This window comes from Mobula birostris, chromosome 24 (assembly GCF_030028105.1).
Source record: "Mobula birostris isolate sMobBir1 chromosome 24, sMobBir1.hap1, whole genome shotgun sequence".
Lineage (NCBI taxonomy): Eukaryota > Metazoa > Chordata > Chondrichthyes > Myliobatiformes > Myliobatidae > Mobula > Mobula birostris.
In genome coordinates, this window is record NC_092393.1 from 52586350 (window position 1) to 52603594 (window position 17245).

Below are 17245 nucleotides of genomic sequence, written 5' to 3' on the forward strand. Positions count from 1 at the left end.
AAGGTTGAACAAGTTAGGTCTTGTTCAACAAGTAAAGTCAAGTAAACTTTTTTACTCAGAGAGTGGTAGCTGTGTGGAACGAGCTTCCAGCAGAACTGGTTGAGGCAGGTTCGATGTTGTCGTTTAAAGTTTAATTGGATAGATATATGGGCAGGAAAGGAATGGAGGGTTATGGGCTGAATGCAGGTCGGTGGGACTAGGTGAGAGTAAGAGTTCGGCATGGACTAGAGGGGCCGAGATGGCCTGTTTCCGTGCTGTAATTGTTATATGGTTATATCATGGAATGGCAGAGAAGTCTCAATGGGACGAATGGCAGAATTCTGATCCCTTGTTTTATGGTTTTATGACATTTTGCCAACATTGACTTTGTGTCGCTTTAACCTTGAGTTATAAATTTGTTGGCTCAAATCTCACTGAGAGACTTGAGCACATAATCCAGGCAGATACTCCACTGTCATAGTGATGGAGTGCTACTCCGTGCTGTCTTTTGCATGTAACATTGAACCAAGTCGCTTTCTAATCTCCAATGTGGAAACAAAAGGTCCAGTGATCTTTCCAAGAAGGGATAGTGCTCCTAGCCATCATTTTCCTGGCATCACCCAGAGAGACCATCCAGACTGTGGGAACTTGTGTAAAAATTACTGTCAGTTTTCATACAATGACGGACTCATAGTTCACTGGTTGCGAAACATGTTAGGATATTCTCAGTTGTGGAGGGTGCTAAAGAAATACAGGTTCTCCTTCAGAATGATTTAACGCAACAGTAAAAATTGACTGAGCCTGTATAGTAAATAGAGTTTGTGTAAATGTACTTAATACATGATCTTTGACTAATCACCTAAAATGTAGGCATAGTTAAACAACTGAGTTCATTGTAAACACAGGAGATTCTGCAGATGCTGGAAACCTGGAATAAGACACACAACATGCTGGAGGAGTCCTGACGAATGATCTCTGCCCCAGGTGCCGACTCTTTATGCCTCTCCATAGGTGCTGCCTGAGTTGCCCCAGCAATCCGTGCGTGTTACATGAAAAGTTTAAGGGGAACAAGAGGGGAAACTTCTTCACTTGGAGGGTCATATGAGTGTGGAATGAGCTGCCTGTGCAGGTGGAGCATGCAAACTCGATTTCGACGACAGGCACATGGATGGTAGGAGGGATGGAGGGCTATGGTTCCGATGCAGGTCCATTTGAGTTGGCAGATTAAATGGCTCGCCATGTACTAGATGGGCTGAAGAGCCTGTTTCTGTCGTACTTTTGACTTTATGAGTTTATTGTCATGTGCTCAAGTGCATATAATACACATGCACAAGGAAAAACAGTTGCAGCAGCATCACAGGCATAAAGGTACAATATTCATGAGAAACACATAATTATCAATATTGGAAAGAACACATTTAGAACAGAAACGTCCGTTGTAATTGCGCAACAGTGTTGGTATACGCAATATAATGTTGTTTATTCCGATTAGTCAGCGTTAACTAACTAGGAATAGTGTATTAGATAAAGTACAATAACCTCCGAGATAAAGTAGCCTGGTTGCGGGGCAGCGCAGGTAAGGTTGCCGCGGGGTGTGGTAGTGAGCCTGCTGGAGTCGGGAGGTCGTTGCGCGTTTGAGCCACTCGCGCTGCCGTAGGGACGCGGTGGCTGTTGGTCTCGGTGAAGATGGCGTCCTCCTTCAGGGTGAGCTGAGCGGGCCGGCGAGCCGCCCGCTTCTCATCGCAGCCGTTGGTGGCGGAGACAGGAGGGCTTCCCCCCACTTGCGCGACCTTCAGCTGGAGGCGTTCTCGCTTCCCCGGCCCGCCAGGGCGAGCCTCCCGTTTGCAGCGAGCGGGGCCAGGTTCGACGCCGGCAGCATGGCCGGGGCGAGCCTGCTGGAAGAGGTACTGCGCGGAGAGCCCGGCGACGTGACCGACTGGAACCTGCCCGTGGCTTTCATGAAGAAGCGGCACTCAGAGAAAATTGAGGGCTCCAAAGCGGTCACACAGAGCTGGCGCATGAAGGACCGGGTAAGTTAACTCGTTCCGTTTGCTCCAGTGAGCTGGCTTTCGTCCCTTCCCGACCCTGACCAGCTGGAGGTTACTCACTTCGGGGCAGGTCGACTCCAAATAGCACAGGAACAGGCCCTTCAGGCCACTATGTTGTGCCCAACTAATTGAACTAGTAATCAGATGCCTAACTACACTAATCCCTTTTTCTTGCACCATGCCTATCTTCCTTCATGCTCTGCACATTTATGCCTCTTAACGTATTTGCCTCCCTGGCAGAGCACTCTAGACTCCCACCGCTCTCTTTTAAAAATATATATAAATTTGCCCCTCTTATTTCCTTTGAATTTGCTCCCGCACTTTAAATACTTGCCCTGTAGTATTAGTCATGTTGACCCCAGGAAAGAGATACTGGCTGTCTACTATATCTATGCCTCTCATAATTCTGTAAACGTCTCTCAGGTTTTCCCTTAGATTCCACCACTCAGGGAAAACAAACCAAGTTTGTCCAACCACTTATTAGCACGTCCTTTAATCCAGGCAACATGCTGATAAATCACTTCTGCACCCTCTCCAAATCCTCTACATCCTTCCTGTAATGGGACGACCAAAACTGAATGTATTACTCCAGATTGGACTGAACCAGAGTTTTATAAAGTTACGTAACTTTCTGAATCTTGAACCCAGTGCATTGACTAATACAGGCAAGTATGCCATATGCCTCTTACAGTAAAACTTCCCATATCCTATCCCTACAGCTCTGCTTTTAGAGCAGTGAACAAGGACAGATGTGCTTTGAATTAAAAAGTAACATTTAAAGCAATGCACAAAGGCACTAGAAGGGCTCAGTAGGTCAGGCACCCCATCTATGAAGGGAAATGGATAGTCGATGTTTCGGTTTGAGATCCTTCATCTGGACTGGTGAAGAGAGGATCTCATTGACACCCCTTTGGCTGTCCATCGATTTCGATGTTGACTGTGCTGAGATTTTTTTTAACACGCCTTGCACAGTAATAAGACACACGGTGTCATGCCCCCACCATACAGTCTATCTGGGCTTCCAAATCAGATGCTCAGTGGTACACAGGACTGTAACAAACTTAGCGGATAAGGAAGCTGCCCAGCAGTGACGACTAACTAGTCTAGTGATGCCATCCGTTGACCAGCACTCTGGTTCCTCTGCATGTCACCAAGGTGGCTGTACCATTGACCCTTTTGGATTCATCTGCCACAGACACCATCCGATGCCCTGCTGCCGGCGTCCTCGTTGGGTGCAGCCTTTGCCTGAAGAGGCAGAACCTACAAAGTAGCAAAGGCATGCTGACCTCCTTGACCTAGCTAGCCACGATCCTACTACTAGATCTAGTCTAATAGTATGCTGATGGAACACCACCTTCATGGCTAGGTTAGACCTGCCAGAGAACGAATCTTGGCCGTACTTCGCTGAAGTTCGGCCAGTGTCACTCCTTTGTGAGGCGCCAAGGTAGGATTTTGTAGGACACCTACTGAAGGTAGGATTTTGTCACCTACTGAATACTGAAAGAATCCAGGTTAAGGGTCTTGATTTGAAACATTGACTGTCCATTTCCCTGCATAGGTTCTTCCTGACCCCCTGAGTTCCTCCAGCATCTTTGTGTATTGTTCCAGATTTCCATAATCTACAGTGCTGCGTGTCGTTAGAACATTTAGAATTCTGAAATTGGAAGGGCAGAGGGACTTGGGTGTCTGAGGAAGTACTGCTGAGGCTTCATGAGGCATTAGTCAGATTGCATTTGGAATATTGTGAACAATTTTGGACTTCACGTCTCAGGAAAACCTTGGAGAGGCTCCAGAGGAGGTTCAGAAGAGTGTTCGAAGGATTTAAAGTTTGAACTATGTTTTTTGTCTTTGGGCCTGGACTCAAAAAAATTAGGGGTGATCACATTAGGACCTACCGGCTACTGAAAGGCTGGAATAGAGAGGAGATAGGATGTTTCCATTTGTAGCAGAGCCTAGGATCTGAGGGCAGAGCCTCAGAGTAAAGTGATGTCCTTTCAAAATTGAGATGGAGAGGAATTTCCTCAGCCAGAAGGTGGTGAATCGGTAGAATTCATTGCCACAGACAGCTCTGGAAATCAAGCAATTAGTTATATTTAAGTCAGAGATTTATGAGATCTTGATTGGCTGTGGGGAGAGTTTAAGGGTTACAGGGAGAGGGTGCGAAAATGGGGATTGTTTTAAAAACAAGCAGACATTATTGAATGGTTGAGCAGATTTGATGGGGTGAATGGCCTCATTCTGCTCTGATGTCAAATAGTTTTGTCTTATATCATCTGACATTGATCCTTTTGTGTAATCAAACAAGCTTGTAAATATTGATGGACTAGGTTTAATATTAGACCTAAACCTTTTGTGCGTTGGGTGTCGGTTGTAAAATTACCTCACTGTGATTAAATTAGGTTGTGATTGGACCTTTAATTTAGATTATGCATGCATTAAGAAATGATACAATGTTCCTCTGGTATGATAGCACAGAAACACAGGACAGACCAAGACTAAAACTGACAAAAATCACATAATTATAACATATAGTTACAACAGTGCAAAGCAATACAGGTTTCCCCCGCCATCCGAAGGTAGAGCGTTCCTATGGAACGGTTCGTAAGCCACAATGTCGTAAAGCAAAGAAGCAATTACCATTTATTTATATGGGAAAAATTTGTGAGCGTTTGCAGACCCAAAAATAACCTACCAAATCATGCCAAATAACACACAAAACCTAAAATAACAGTAACATATAGTAAAAGGAGGAATGATGATAAATACGCAGCCTATATAAAGTAGAAATACTTCTCCACAATCATTGCTGCACTGTTCTCGGTAGCGAAAACCTCGCGGAAGCGCTCTCGGCAGAAACACTCTCTCCGGTAACCTTTAAGCTATGAAGCTGCCAAATCATACCAAATAACACGTAAAAATACACAGCCTATATAAAGTAGAAATAATGTATGTACAGTGTAGTATCACTTACCGGAACCGGGAAGACATTGAGCACTCTGATGATGGTGTGTTAGGCTGAGTCGTCAGAGGTTGGGGTGGTGCAGTGGTCCTCACCCTCCGGGCCACCAACCGATACCGATCTATGAAGAATGCAGCAGTCCAGCGGTAGCCGGGACGCACCCAGCACATCTTTAAGAAAAAAGCCGAAATAAACAAGTTAATTAATTAGGTGCCGCCTGGCATGTGAATGTCGGCCCAGATCAGAGGCGATGCAATCTGGTTAATTAGCTTGTTTATTTCGGCTTTTTTCTTAAAGATGTGCTGGGTGGGTCCCGGCTACCGCTGCATTCTCTGCGGCCTGGGGGTTGGGGTGGTGGGACACTGGGGTGTCATCTCATCGTCGATCAGGGCAGGCAGGTCATCTTCTGTGTCTGCCTGCCTCGATGTCGAAGGTCGAGGTTCGTTGTCTACTGGGGCTGATGTGGAAGGCTTGCTTGACTGCTAGCCTCCTGCATTTTTCTATCATACAGTTCTTTGTAAGCACTCAAACCATCCTGCAAATATGTCCTAAACCAATGTACCCTTTCAAAATTAAAGTTGTACTTTATCATTGCAGTGAAAATCTCACGCAGTGGCCTCACATTCAGTTCCTAGACGACTTCACTTTTGGTCCGTTTGCTACTACATTCGGTTTTGATTGTTATCCTTTCCTCTTCCAATTGCATCAGCCCTTCATCTATCAGTTCTTGGTCATGGGATGCCAAAACCTCTTCAACATCATCTTCAAAGTTGCTGGTGAATACAGCAGGCCAGGCAGCAACTATAGGAAGAGGTACAGTCGACGTTTCGGGCCGAGACCCTTTGTCAGGACTTTGATGTGGGTTGCTTGAATTTCCAGCATCTGCAGAATTCCTCGTGTCAACATCATCTTCGTCAACTTCCACAAGCCAAACTCACTTTGTCCTTACTTCGTTCACCACGATCCAAACGCTTAATTATGTCTAGTTTTACGCTAAGTGTAACACCCTTAGGCGCCCTTTTAGGCTTTTCTGATACTTTAGAACTCATCTTGCTAACGGATGCTCACAGGCACGTGTTTAAGCAATGCCGGCTAGAATGCAGTTCCGAATCTGGGTGAGAGCAGCTGCTCAGGGCACGCGCTGCTTTTTTTTATCGCGCACTGCTTTTTTTCGTAACAGCGAAAACATCTGTTAGCGAAAACAGGGAACTAATGTAGGTCTTTTGTAACAGTAAGGTTTCGTAAAGCGACGTTCAAAAAGCGGGGGACACCTATCCGTAATTTGATAAAGAGCAGACCATGGGCACGGTAAAAAAAAAGTCTCAAAGTCCCGATAGCCTCATCATCTCATACAGACGGTAGAAGGGAGAAGCTCTCCCTGCCATGAACCTCCAGCACCACAAACTTGCCGATGCAGCACCCTGGAAGCACCCAACCTCAGCCGTCTCTAAGTCCGTCCAAAAACTTCGAGCCTCTGACCAGCCCTTATATTTATTTTTGAAATAAGTGGAGTTTTATAGATTTTATCATGATATACCTGCCAAATTGTGGCTTCTAAAAAAGACCCTTGTCTTCAACTTTAATGATAATTTTGCATTAAGTGTATTTTTGAATAATCAACATTTCTAAAGAATGGCAACTCAGTATTGTTGTGGAAATCACTTGGTTTTTGTGGTGGTGGTTCAGTAAGGCTTTTATACACTTGCAGTGGTTGTATGATATAAGTATCTCAATGTGTAAGTGGCCAGCAGCATAACCTTGGAATAATTTTTGATACTTGAAGAGTAGGGTGGCATAGTGTTGCAGCACGTTAGAGGTTCTGTTTCTCTGTGCCAGAGACCCTGTTCTTGGGTGCTCTCTGGAGTTTGCATGTTCTCTTTGTGACCATATAGGTTTCACGTGGCTCCTCAGGTTTCTTCTCGCATCTGAAAGATGTGTTGGTAGGTTACCTGGTTGTTGTAAATTACCCCTAGTGTGTAGATGGGAGTAGTTGATAAGATTTTAAAAAAAACTGGATTAACATGAGGTTATTGTAAATGAATATTTGATTATTGGTGATGACTCAGTGGGCCACAGGTCCTGTTTCCATGCTATTACGCTCTAGAGTACAGAGCACCAAGTACCCAAAATATAAAGTCATTGGATATAGTTCAATGTAAGTGTTCAGTGAGAAGTATTGTTTAGAAATTTATCTCAAAGTTCAGAGTACCTTTATTATCAAAGTACGTACATTATACAACCTTAAGATTCATCTCCTTACAGGCAGCCGCAAAACAAAGAACTACGATACAACCTGTTTTAGAAAAAAACAAATGTGCAGAGAGAAAAAACAAATCATGCAAACAATAAAAGCAAGCAAATGGTGTTCAGGAAACAGAGTCTGTCGGTAGATACAAAGTCACGGCCTCAGTTCAGCACAGAGGCAAGTAAACGTCACAGAGCAGCGAGCTGAACCAGCCAGGCCCTCGCCTTTGGCCCTGACACTCTGATCTTTTCAATCTGGCCTGGTGTTTTAATCGTCATCCAAACATGGGGTTTTGTTTCTGCGATATGTTTTGGGGCCTGGATCCTGTTGCCTCAACTTGGCCTGTACTTGACCTTTCCATTTCAGCCCAGCAGTTAAATCATCGGACAAACATTGGGTTCCGTTTGCTTCGATATGCTTTGGGGCCTGGACCTGACTGCCTCAATTGGGCCTGGACTCGACTTTCCCAATTCGGCCCTGCACTTAAATCGATCGAACCTCGAACCTTTCCTTGCTCGTGGTGATGGGCCCGCTGCCTCACCTTGGTTCTACCACATCAAATCACCTCCATGTCCAAAGGGAAGCTGCAGGCTATTTGTGGTGATTGTTTACCAGAAAGTTTTATTAATGAAGTCTTTAGTTGTTTCCTTCATTTTGTTTACTGCTGATAATTAGTCGTGGAGCTTCACCAGTGCCATCTTAAACTAGAAGCTTGACCGAGAAATCAGGTTGCAGAAATCTGAGAAGGGAGCCACGTCAACATTGCTTATGATTCTTTAGCAGAGCTAACTCTGCTATTTCATGTTTTATTTGCAATCTCTAGCGGTTTTGTGGGCAAATGCAGATTGTTGAAAGTCAACAGAAGACACTAAGAAAAGGGCACTTGGCATGCTCTCTGAAGTAATGAGTAATGTGCAAAACATGGAGGTGAATGCAGTGCCATATTTGGTCTTGGGTCTACATTGAAACTGTATATTGTTTGGGTTATAACATTTTGAGTATTGTTCTAGTGAAGGGTGACTTGACACACAATCAGCATCTTGTGTGTGATTTGATTTTGAATTAGGAGGTGGTTGTAGTTTGTGATAGTGCTGGGAAAAGGGATTGTCTAACTGCTTTGAGTTCTCAGACTAAGTGCACTCTTGAAGTTCTAGAGAATAAAGATTAGCTTTATCTGTCACACACTTTATCAAGTTCACCTTTGGGCCACATGTTTCAGTTCGATATTTGCTTTTTTAAGAGTTGTGAGTCCCTGTTCTGGGGTAGCACTTTCTGACTGTGTCTTATTTTCACCTGTCAACATGATTAAAGAATTGCTTTTCAACATTTTTTTGGCAAATTATTGTAATTGTGTGACTTCTACCAAATTACAGCATTAGCAATATAATGCAATAGGAAGTATTATATCTTACAAACATGCCAATTGTGAAGCAGTGGAAAATGTCAAAGTAGAAGTGTCATTAAAGTAGGATTTAGCTCATATGAAATAAGAAAATTTATTGTACTGTTGCAGTTTTGAAGGTCGAAATCTGTAACAGAAAATCCGCAGATGCTGGAAATCCAAGCGCTGCACACTGGAGGAACTCAGCAGGTCAGGCAGCGTCTGTAGAAAAGTGTAACCAGTCAACGTTTCTGGCTGAGACTCTTCCTGATGAATGCTGCCTGACCTGCTGAGTTCCTTTAGCATTGTGTGTGTGCGCATGTTAGGTGGAAATCTATCACCGGTTTTAGGAGAATCATTGTGAAAGTTTAACATGGAATCAGGCTCAATTTGTGTAGTATTCATTTTCCAAATAAGCTGAGGTTTAATCTATCATGTGTATTCAATTGCCTATGTAAGTGTTGCTTGTATAAGCCTGTATCTGTTGCCTGTATGGGGTGACACAGTAGCGCAGTGGTTAGAGCAATGCGTTATAGCACCAGCGGTCACCAATCAGGGTTCAATTCCCATTGCTGCCTGTAAGGAGTTTGTACTTTCTCCCTGTGACCACATGGGTTTCTTCTGGGTGCCTGCTTCTATTCACATCCAAAGATGTTAGGATTAGTGAGTTGTGGGCACATGTTGGCACTGGAAGCATGATAACACTTGCAGGCTGCCTCAGTACAGTCCTCAGAATGTGTTGGTCATTGATGCAAATGTCACATTTCCCTGTCTGTTTCAATGTACATGTGGAAATAAAACTAATTTAGTCTAATTTGTATCTAATCAGCTATTTTTTTTCCCTACTTAACCATCTATTTTAAGCAGGCTTAGATTCAGCATCCAGATGAATTAGAATTATGTTGTATATTGCATATGAACACAACATGGTGGACATGGCCTAGTTGAGTTTAAAGGGCTTTTTTCAGTGCTGTATAACTCTGATACCTTCAAATTGCACTGATTTGTGTACTTTTTCCACTTCCTCTGTGTTAATACTTATGCAACATATTGGGATTGTAGTGAATTTCTACTTCTTTCAAGCACTTGTCTGGGATGAAAAATAACTAAAGTTGAATTTTACTGTCTTTGTAGTTGATTGAGAAGTGATAAACTCTATCTATTGTTACTTAACATTTAAAACAAATTTATTATCAAAGCTTGTATGCGGTCAGTGGCCAATTGCTTAGGCAGATAGAATGTTACTTACATTCTGTCCAAATTAAATGGAGGGCATTTTGGTATCTTCCAAAAGCTATGAATGATGTAGCATATTCACAATGCTATCAATGAATTTTGACTGTTGAGTTCAGTGGTTTCATATGTTACACACCAAAGTTGCATTTACAGTTACAAAAAAAAGTTCGTGAACCCTTTGCAATTACCTGTTTTTTTTATATTAATTACTCATAAAAAGTCGTCTGATCTTCATCTACGTCACAATAATAGACAGATCCAATCTGCCTAAACTAATAACACACAAACAATTGTACTTTTCATTTCTTTATTGAACATATTGTTTAATCGTTCACAGTCTAGGTTCAAAAAATATGTGGACCTCTGGGTAATGCCTTCTACAATACCACACCATAATTGGTGGTGTGGTTTGTACAGGTGCTCCGCCCTATAAGAAAGACATGCAAAGTCAGGTTACTGACAGAGTGCTCTTCTCAAGAAAGATCTTCTGAGGTGCACAATGCCTTGATCAAAACAGCTTTCAGAGGGCCTTAGAAGAAGAATTGTAGAGATGCATGAAATTGGAAAAGGTTACGAAAGCATTTCTAAAGACCCAAGTGTTCATCAGTCCACGGTAAGAGAAATTGTCTACAAATGGAGGAAATTGGTACTGTTGTTACTCTCCTTAGGAGTGGGCATCCTGCAAAGATCACACCAAGAGTATAGAGTGAAATGCTGATGGAGGTGACAAAGAACCCAAGGGAAACAATAAAAGACCTTAAGAAATCTCTAGAACTTGCTGGAGTCTCTGTTTGTGTGTCCACAATAAGAAAAACACTGAACAAGGATGGTTTTCATGGAAGGGCACCTCAGAGGAAACCACTGTTCTTCAAAAAAAAAAACACTTTGCTGCACGTCCCAAGTTTGCAAAAGACCACCTGGATGTTCCACCGCGCTTCTGGGACAGTGTTCTATGGACACATGAAACAAAAATTGAACTTTTTGGCAGAAGTGCACACTGCTATGCTTGGACAAAAAAGGGTACTACACACCAACACCAAAACTTCATCCCAACTGTGAAGCATGGTGGAAGGAGGAGTGTGATGTGGGGCTGCTTTGCTGCCTCAGGGCCTGGACAGCTTGCAATCGTCGAGGGAACAATTAATTCAAAATTGTATCAAGACATTTTACAGAAGAATTGTCAGGATAGCAGTCCATCACCTGAAGCTTAATAGGAGTTGGATGATGCAACAAGGCAGCGATCCGATACACAAGAGTAAATCCAACAACAGAATGGTTTAAACAGAAGAAAATTTGTGCTGGAATGGCCAAGTCTGAGTCCAGACTTTAACCCAAATGAGATGCTGAAGCATGACCTGAAGAAGGCTGTTCATATAAGGTATCCCAAAAATATCGAACTGAAACGGTTCTGCATGGAGGAACGGTCTAAAATTCCCATTCGTTGTTGAGCAAGTCTGATCAGCAGCTACAGGAAACATTTGGTGGAGGTTATTGCTGCTAAAGGAGGTTCTACGTGTTATTAAATGCAAAGGTTTATACAGGTTTCCCCCGCCATCCGAAGGTAGAGCGTTCCTATGAAATGGTTCGTAAACCGGAATGTTGTAAAGCGAAGAAGCAATTACCATTAATTTATATAGGAACAATTTGTGAGCGTTCGCAGACCCAAAAATAACCTACCAAATCATGCCAAATAACACATAAAACCTAAAATAACAGTAACATATAGTAAAAGCAGGAATGATATGATAAATACACAGCCTATATAAAGTAGAAATAATCGAGCACACTGATGATGGTGTGTTAGGCTGAGTCGTTGGAGGTTAGGTGGTGCAGTGGCCCCCACCCTCCAGGCCACCAACCGATACATTGCCGTGAAGAATGCAGCGGTACAGCGGTGACCAGGACACACCCAGCACATCTTTAAGAAAAAAGCCGAAATAAACAAGCTAATTAATTACGTGCCGGGCGGCACCTAATTAATTAGCTTGTTTATTTCGGCTTTTTTCTTAAAGATGTGTTGGGTGCGTCCCGGCGACCGCTGCATTCTCCGTGGCAACGTATCGGTCCGCGGTCTGGGGGTTGGGGTGGTGGGACACGGGGGTGTCATCTCATCGTCGTCTCTTTCCTTTAGGGCAGGCAGGTCATCATCTTCTATGTCTGCCTGCCTTGATGTCAAAGGTCGAGATTCGTCGTCTGCTGTGGCTGATGTGGAAGGCTTGAAAAATGGCAGAATGCTTGACTACTTAGCCTCGTGCACTTTTCTATCATAAAATTCTTTGTAAGCACTCAAACCATTTTGCAAATATGCCCTAAACGGGCGTACCCTTTCAAAATTAAAGTTGTACTTTTCTGCAATCATTGTTGTCGATTGCAGCGAAAATCTCATGCAGTTGCTTCAGGTTCAGTTCCTGGACGACTTCACTTTCGCTACTGCATTCGGTTTCGATTGTTATCCTTTCTTCTTCCAGTTGCATCAGCTCTTCATCTATCAGTTCTTGGTCAGGGGATGCCAAAACCTCTTGAACATCATCTTTGTCAACTTCCACAAGCCAAAACGAGCTCTTTTAGGCTTTTCCGATACCTTAGAACTCACAGGCACGTGTTGAAGCAATGCCGGCGAGAATGCCATTCCGGGGGAGGAGTGGCTGCTCGGGGTGTGCACTGCTTTTTTCCGCGCGCTGCCTTTTTTCATAGCAGTGAAAACACCTTCTGTTAGCGAAAACAGGTAACTAATGTAGGTCTTTTGGTAACAGTGAGGTTTCGTAAAGCAGGGGACACCTGTATACTTTTTCTAGCCTGGACTGTGAATGATTGAACAGTGTGTTCAATAAAGACATGAACCATACAATTGTTTGTGTGCTATTAGTTTAGGCAGGTTGTGTGTGTCCATTATTGTGACTGAAGGTCAGATCACATTTTATGAGTAATTAATGCAGAAAACCGGGTTCACAAACTTGCAACTGTAGCTGCAGAAACCATTTGTGAATAATGAAGCTCTTAAGCTGCCACATATGTGGCCAGAGCACAATTCACCTAAAAGCAGACACTGTTTACTTAAGTAAACTTGCTTAGGCTTTAAATTGCACTCTGTTCACTGTTCCATGTATATTATTAGAAATTAGGGTTTGTTTTCACCATATCTACCATAATACACTCCTATTGCTCTTATGTTGCCTTGATTTCAGCAAAAGTAATAAAGACATTTCCAAATATGTTTGGGACGCACTGTCTACCTATTGGCACCAGAATGTATGGCGCCACTTCTGTGCTGCCTCCAGCACATCCTTGGGTGTGTTGTGTGCTAACGTAAACAACGCATTTCATGTGTGTTTTAATGTACATATGATAAATAAATCTGAAACATCATTGTTTGCATCCTAGAAATACTGGGCATTAGGAATGCTGGGACACAGGTTTCTGGAGTTCAGGATTGATCAGTGTAGGATGAGGAATGGACATATGTCTCGGCCTGAAACGTCGACTGCACCTCTTCCTACAGATGCTGCCTGGCCTGCTGCGTTCACCAGCAACTTTGATGTGTGTTGCTTGAGTTTCCAGCATCTGCAGAATTCCTGTTGTTTGTGTATTTTAAAGATCAGTTTAGTAATCATGTACAAAAGCCCGTGGTTCAGCATTCATATCGAAGTTTATACCTCCCATACCTGATAAAAAGTTGACGTGTTGTGCATTTAGAGATGCTGTTCTGCACACTACTGTTGTACTGCATGTTTATTTCGCCTTCCTGTCATCTTGAACCTGTCTGGCCATTTTCCTCTGACCTCTCTCATTAGCAAGGTGTTTTCACCTACAGAACTGCTGCTCACTGGATAATTTTTGTTTTTTGTACCATTCTCTGTAAACTCGAGAGACTGTTGTGCGTGAAAACTCTAGGAGACCAGCAGTTTCAGAGATACTCAAATCACACCGTCTGGAACCAACAATCATTCCATGGTCAAAGTCACTTAGATCACATTACTTCCCCAATCTGATGTTTGGTCTGAGCAACAGCTGAACCTCTTGACCATGTCTGCATGCTTTTATGCATTGCGTTGCTGCCATGTGATTGGCTGATTAGATACTTGATATTTGAATTAATGAGCAGGTATGCCCTAATAAAGTGGTCACTGAGTGTATGTTGCCATATACTACCCTGGGATTCATTTTCTTGCAGGCATTCACAGTAGTGGTGCTCTGTCCAGGGCTGCCTCTGGGTGGTCCTAATGTGATTTCTAATCTTCCACCCTCCCTTCACTCAGCAAATGCTTCCAAATATGGAACAGAAGACTTTGAGATATTGAACTAGTGTGGAGAAATATGCCAAGGCTGATTGCTAGTGTTCAGCTTTCAAATTGTCAATTAGGTTTCCAGTTGGGAAGGGAAGAGATGACCTGGCAGGCTACCTTGGAAGGCTATCAATGCTCAACCAAAAGACATTTTGGATTTTCACCTGCAAGTTTTTCTGAGCGTAATAAAGGAAAACTCTTCCAGATATGACAGTGCAATAGTTTAAAATACAGTTGGATATAAGAACAAAGGGACAGAGACTGTGGTTGGAGAATTCACAATTGATCAAATTCCTTGCTTGTCTTTTGCGATTTCTATGAATGATATCATTGGGTTTCTTAAGAAATTAACTGGAGGGTATTTTGGTATCTAAAGCTATAAAAGACCTAGCATATTCACAATGCTATCTGTGAATTTTGACCATTGAGCTCAGTAGTTTCATGTGTTACTTTGCTATTTTAAAATAAACTTAATGATAACAAAGTTATCAGAAAGCATAGTGGAGTAGCTCGTCGAACTTGAGCCTCAGTGGTAGAGGCCTGGGTTCAAACCCGTCCTGTTTGGTGCTGCCTGTGTGGAGTTTTCATGGTCTCTCACATCCACTGAGATGTGATTTAGTAGGTGATTGTCACTGTAAATTATCTCCAGTGTGTAACGGTAGAATATGGAGTGGTGGGTGGAGGAGGGTTAATAAAAACGTGGTGAGAATAAAAAAAAAAGGGGATTAATGGGCGAATGGCCCTGTTTGCAGCTGCAGCTGTCTGTGACTATATTATTGGAAGTTGTGCATACCTGGTCACTTTCTCTGGATCCTGCTGAATAAAAGCAAAACCATACGTTGATGAAATGACTGATATTTGTTTATTGAGATACAGTAGTCTTTGGACTGTGGGAGGAAACCTAGAGCGCTCAGAGGAAACCCACGTCGTCACGGGAAGAACGTACAAACTCCTTACAGGCAGCTTTGGGAAATGAACCCGGGTTGCTGGTACTGTAGAGCGCTGTGCTGACCATGACGCTACCGTGGAGCACCATAGATGTGTACAGCCTGCTTATGAATAAGTTGAATAGTCAGGATGACTGCTACTTTGTGATCTCAACAACTTTAGATCACAATATATATGGCCACTAAATTGCTAAGGAAATTTGAAAAGTTTATCGTTTGGTTAAAAGAGCTGGAAAAAAACTATCATGTTCTGGTTAATTTTGATGCCCAGTTATGCTTTGGCCCCAAGATGAAGACAGTTCCAATGCCATATTCAAGTTTGCTGACAACACCACTGTTGTTGGCTGCATCAAAGGTTGCGATGAATCAGCATGTAGGAGGGAGACTGAAAATATGGCTGAGGGGTGCTACAACAACGACCTCTTACTTGACATCAGTAAAACCAAGGAACTGGTTATTGACTACAGGAAGTGGAAACTGCAGATCCATGAATCAGTCCTCATTAGGGAATTGGAGGTAGAAAGGGTCAGTAACTTCTAAATTCCTTGGTGTTATCATTTCAAAGGACCAACACGTAGGTGCAATTACAAAGAAAACATGGCAGTGCCTCTACTTCCTTAGAAGTTTGCGAAGATTTGGCATGACATCTAATGCTTCGACAAACTTACATAAATTGATAGGTTGCATCACAGCCTGGTATGGAAACACCAATGCCCTTGAATGGAAATTCCTACAGAAAGTAGTGGATATGGTCCAGTCCATCACAGGTAAAGCACTCCCCTCCACTGAGCACATCGATAGGAGTGCTGTTGCAAGAAAGCAGTATCTATCAGAGGGGACCCCCACCATCCAGATCATGCTCCCTTCTCGCTTCTGCCATCAGGAAGAAGGTACAGGAGCCTCAAGACTCTCTCTACCAGTTTCAGTATCAATTATTAACCCTCAATCGTCCGGCTCTTGAACCAGTGGGGATAAATTCATTCAACTTCACTTGCCCCATCACAGAAATGTTCCAAAACCTATGGACTCACTTTCAAGGACTCTTCATCTCATGTTCTTGATATTTATTGTTTGTTTATTTATTATTTGTGTTCTCTATTGTATTTTATACATTGGTTGTTTGTCCACCCTGTTGGGTATGGTCTTTAATTGATTCTGTTGTGGTTTTTGGATTTACTGAGTATCTCCAGAAGAAAACTGATCTCAGGTTAATGTGTGGTGACATATATGTACTTTGATAATAAATTTACTTTGAACTTTGAGCTTTTGAACTTTGGTAGCCAACCAGACTCCTTTATAAACAGAAATTGAAATAATAGTTCCTGTAAACTGTATTTGCAAACAATAAAATAACATTTCAAAAATCAATGATAGTGATGATCTCATTCTGAATTTCTCATAGCTGTATTATTTCTTCTGGGTAAGGTACCTCTATCCTTTCGAAGTTGTAAATTACATTCTTGAAGCTGGAAAAAATCCAGTTCAGTTTTCCTTAGTGTTCACTGCTGAATCAGATGGATGCCAGTGTTCATTGTCACATCTTCTCTGCATTGCTAACCTGGATTTATGGGAATAGTTTATTGTAGAACAGAAATATTTACCTTACTTGGCATGACATTTATTATTTCATAACCTCACATACCCTTGCATGTTATTTTATTATCAGGATGAAAGAGGAATAGAAAATCTGTCCTGTGATTAAGATTATGGAAATTGGTTCACAACTGATGAATATTAGCTCATTATTCCTTTTTGTGCACCAATTATATTTGTTCTTTATAATAACTTTTTCTTTTATATTGTACTGCTGCTGCAAGCTATATATATCAGTCTTAAGCAACATGAAAGTAAATCAGAATCTGAAATCCTGGTGTGTGTGTGCGTGCATGCGCGTGCGCGCGTGAAGCTTGTGTACTGCATCGGATGTATTATTTTTCCAATATCATAAAGTTGTAATGATAGTCAATGTTTGAAACACTGTCTTTGTTTGCAGCTTAAGATAATCTGTCTAGATTTTAGTTGCCATAAATAGACTACTTAAAGATACATGACTGTGTCACATTGGATTTGACGTTTTATGCAGCAAGAGGAAAGAAAAATAATCCTTCCTTTGTCCCCATGGGAAAATATTTTACTTTTCATATCGAAAATGCTGTAGCATGGAATC

General features: G+C 42.4%; 1 protein-coding gene across 3 annotated transcripts in view; it reads left to right on the top strand.

Moving 5' to 3' along the window:
• Positions 1 to 1638: 1638 nt before the first annotated feature.
• The window catches only part of rptor (regulatory associated protein of MTOR, complex 1), a 491598-nt gene continuing 475991 nt past the window's right edge, over positions 1639 to 17245 (top strand). For all 3 annotated transcript variants that reach the window (XM_072241994.1, XM_072241995.1, XM_072241996.1), the window contains exon 1: positions 1639 to 2009. In XM_072241994.1, the coding sequence (XP_072098095.1) occupies positions 1857 to 2009 (153 nt within the window). In that variant the 5' untranslated portion in view covers positions 1639 to 1856. The remainder of the gene's footprint in view (positions 2010 to 17245) is intronic.